This window comes from Octopus bimaculoides, chromosome 24 (assembly GCF_001194135.2).
Source record: "Octopus bimaculoides isolate UCB-OBI-ISO-001 chromosome 24, ASM119413v2, whole genome shotgun sequence".
In the NCBI taxonomy this organism is placed as follows: Eukaryota; Metazoa; Mollusca; class Cephalopoda; order Octopoda; family Octopodidae; genus Octopus; species Octopus bimaculoides.
The window spans coordinates 2,916,565-2,918,531 of NC_069004.1; the positions used below are offsets into that span (position 1 = coordinate 2,916,565).

The window sequence follows — 1,967 nt, forward strand, 5'->3', positions numbered from 1 at the left end:
ATTACATTGCTCATGTGTGTATGTATCATAGAATTGGTGGTTTTTGAAGCTTTCGCTTTGATTTTTATCAATTTATTTATAAATGTATAATTATTTAGTATAACGAAGATAGCTTACTTAAGATTTATAGTTAAATATTTATCTACGAACCTAATGACACATCCCACAATCAACACAAATATCTTCACTTGAAATTTATTGCTTGAGGGAAAATACGGTTTTATTTTCATACTGAATCCCTTGGACATCGAGCCCCGTACACAACTGATACTTAATTTATCGACCTCGGAAGGACGAAAGGCAAAGTCGACCTTGGAAGGACGAAAGGCAAAGTCGACCTTGGCAGAATTTGAACTCAGAATGTAAAGACGAACTAAATGCCATTGAGCAATTTACCTGGCGGGTTAACGATTCTGCCAGCTCACCGCCATAATAATAATAATAACGATAATAATAATAATAACAATACTAATAATGATAATAATAACGAAGGTACTTACATGTAGCCCATTTGTTTCATGACCATTACGGACACTATTAGTTTGATGTAAAACAAAAGTACGAAATCAACCAGTTCTGCTAATATCCGTTTCCACAGAGATGGAATGATGTATTCAGTAGCTGGTGAAGATAAAAGAGAACGACAGAGTAAGTTATAAGAGAGAGAGAGAGATAGCAACATGAAGTGTTCCAACATTTCTAACAAAAGCCTTATTTGTTTCCCTCTGTTTGCCAATAAACTCTGTTGATTTATTCTTATTGCGCCCCTTTTCTTTCCCTGAATTTTCTTTTCAGATCGTAACGGTAAATTACGGACACCCTGTACATCTTGGTGAGTTTATGACAAAAATAACTCCAATCCTGGACAGCACAATCATTCCCCCCACCTCATCCTGCAATGGCCAGGTGTGGCTGTGTGGTAAGAAGCTTGCTTCCCAACCACATACTCCAGACTGATGATGAGCAACGACCCAGAAACTAGTCTCTGGAGGCTGGCTTTGCTGGGTGGAGGTGCTTATCTCCCCATTTGTAAACATAAGGATACAAGAAATGTGTCAAGGCTGACAGGAAGCGGTGCTTCCTAGGGCTAAATAGCAGTAGCATTCTTCCCTTTCATGGGACTGTCACATTTAAGTTGACAACCACCACTTTATCGTGTTACTACTGTATAAAGCTCTCTGAGTGATTTAGAAATGTATTATTTCTATGGGGACAATCTAATTGACTGGCCCCCTCCCCTAAAATTTCAGGCCTTGTGCTTAGAGGAGAAAAGACTAAAACCTGGTGCAGCTCCCCAGCTCTAGTCAGAACGTCCAACCCATGCCAGCATGGACAACAGATGTTGAATAATGATGATGATGATGATGATGATACACATATACACGCACCCATGCATACACTGTGGGGTTTTCTTTGTTGGCTGATGACTAGAGATCATGATTTAGCCACCATATGTGTGTGTGTGTGTCTATCATTGCATCCTTGCTGTTTCCCCACCCCACCACCATTCCTTACCCCCTCCCTTCCTTCTCCAAACTACTTTGCTGTCATCTTTGTATTATTGATAAACGGTAAGTCAACAATAGAACAGGAGAAAAGATGAAACTCTCAAAAGAGGCTTCATTCTGGCCATTTTCCCAGGCCAATTCTTTAGAAATTCTTTTCAATTTTCCTGTCTGTCTGTCTGTCTTTCTCTTTTTTCATTCATATCTTTTTCTTTCTTTCATTCTATTTTCACTTACATCTTTCTTTCACTCTCTTTCTTTTTACAAGTCATGTATTTGTGTGTATATCTATACATAGATATATATATATATATACACACACATGCATCTACTCACAAGGCCTTGGTTGGCCTGGGGCTATAGTATGTGACACTTGGCGAAGGTGCCAGCAGTGGGACTGTACTTGGAGCCATGTGGACGGGATGCAAACTTGTTGCCATACAGCCAGGCCTAGTGTGTGTG

The 1,967-nt window shown here is 39.6% G+C and overlaps 1 protein-coding gene across 1 annotated transcript in view; it reads right to left on the bottom strand.

Annotated features, from left to right (window-relative positions):
* The window catches only part of LOC106868754 (protein FAM8A1), a 12,319-nt gene that overhangs the window by 4,537 nt on the left and 5,815 nt on the right, over window positions 1-1,967 (bottom strand). The window contains exon 2 of the mRNA XM_014914163.2: window positions 501-621. Coding sequence (XP_014769649.2) covers window positions 501-621 — 121 coding nt within the window. The remainder of the gene's footprint in view (window positions 1-500; window positions 622-1,967) is intronic.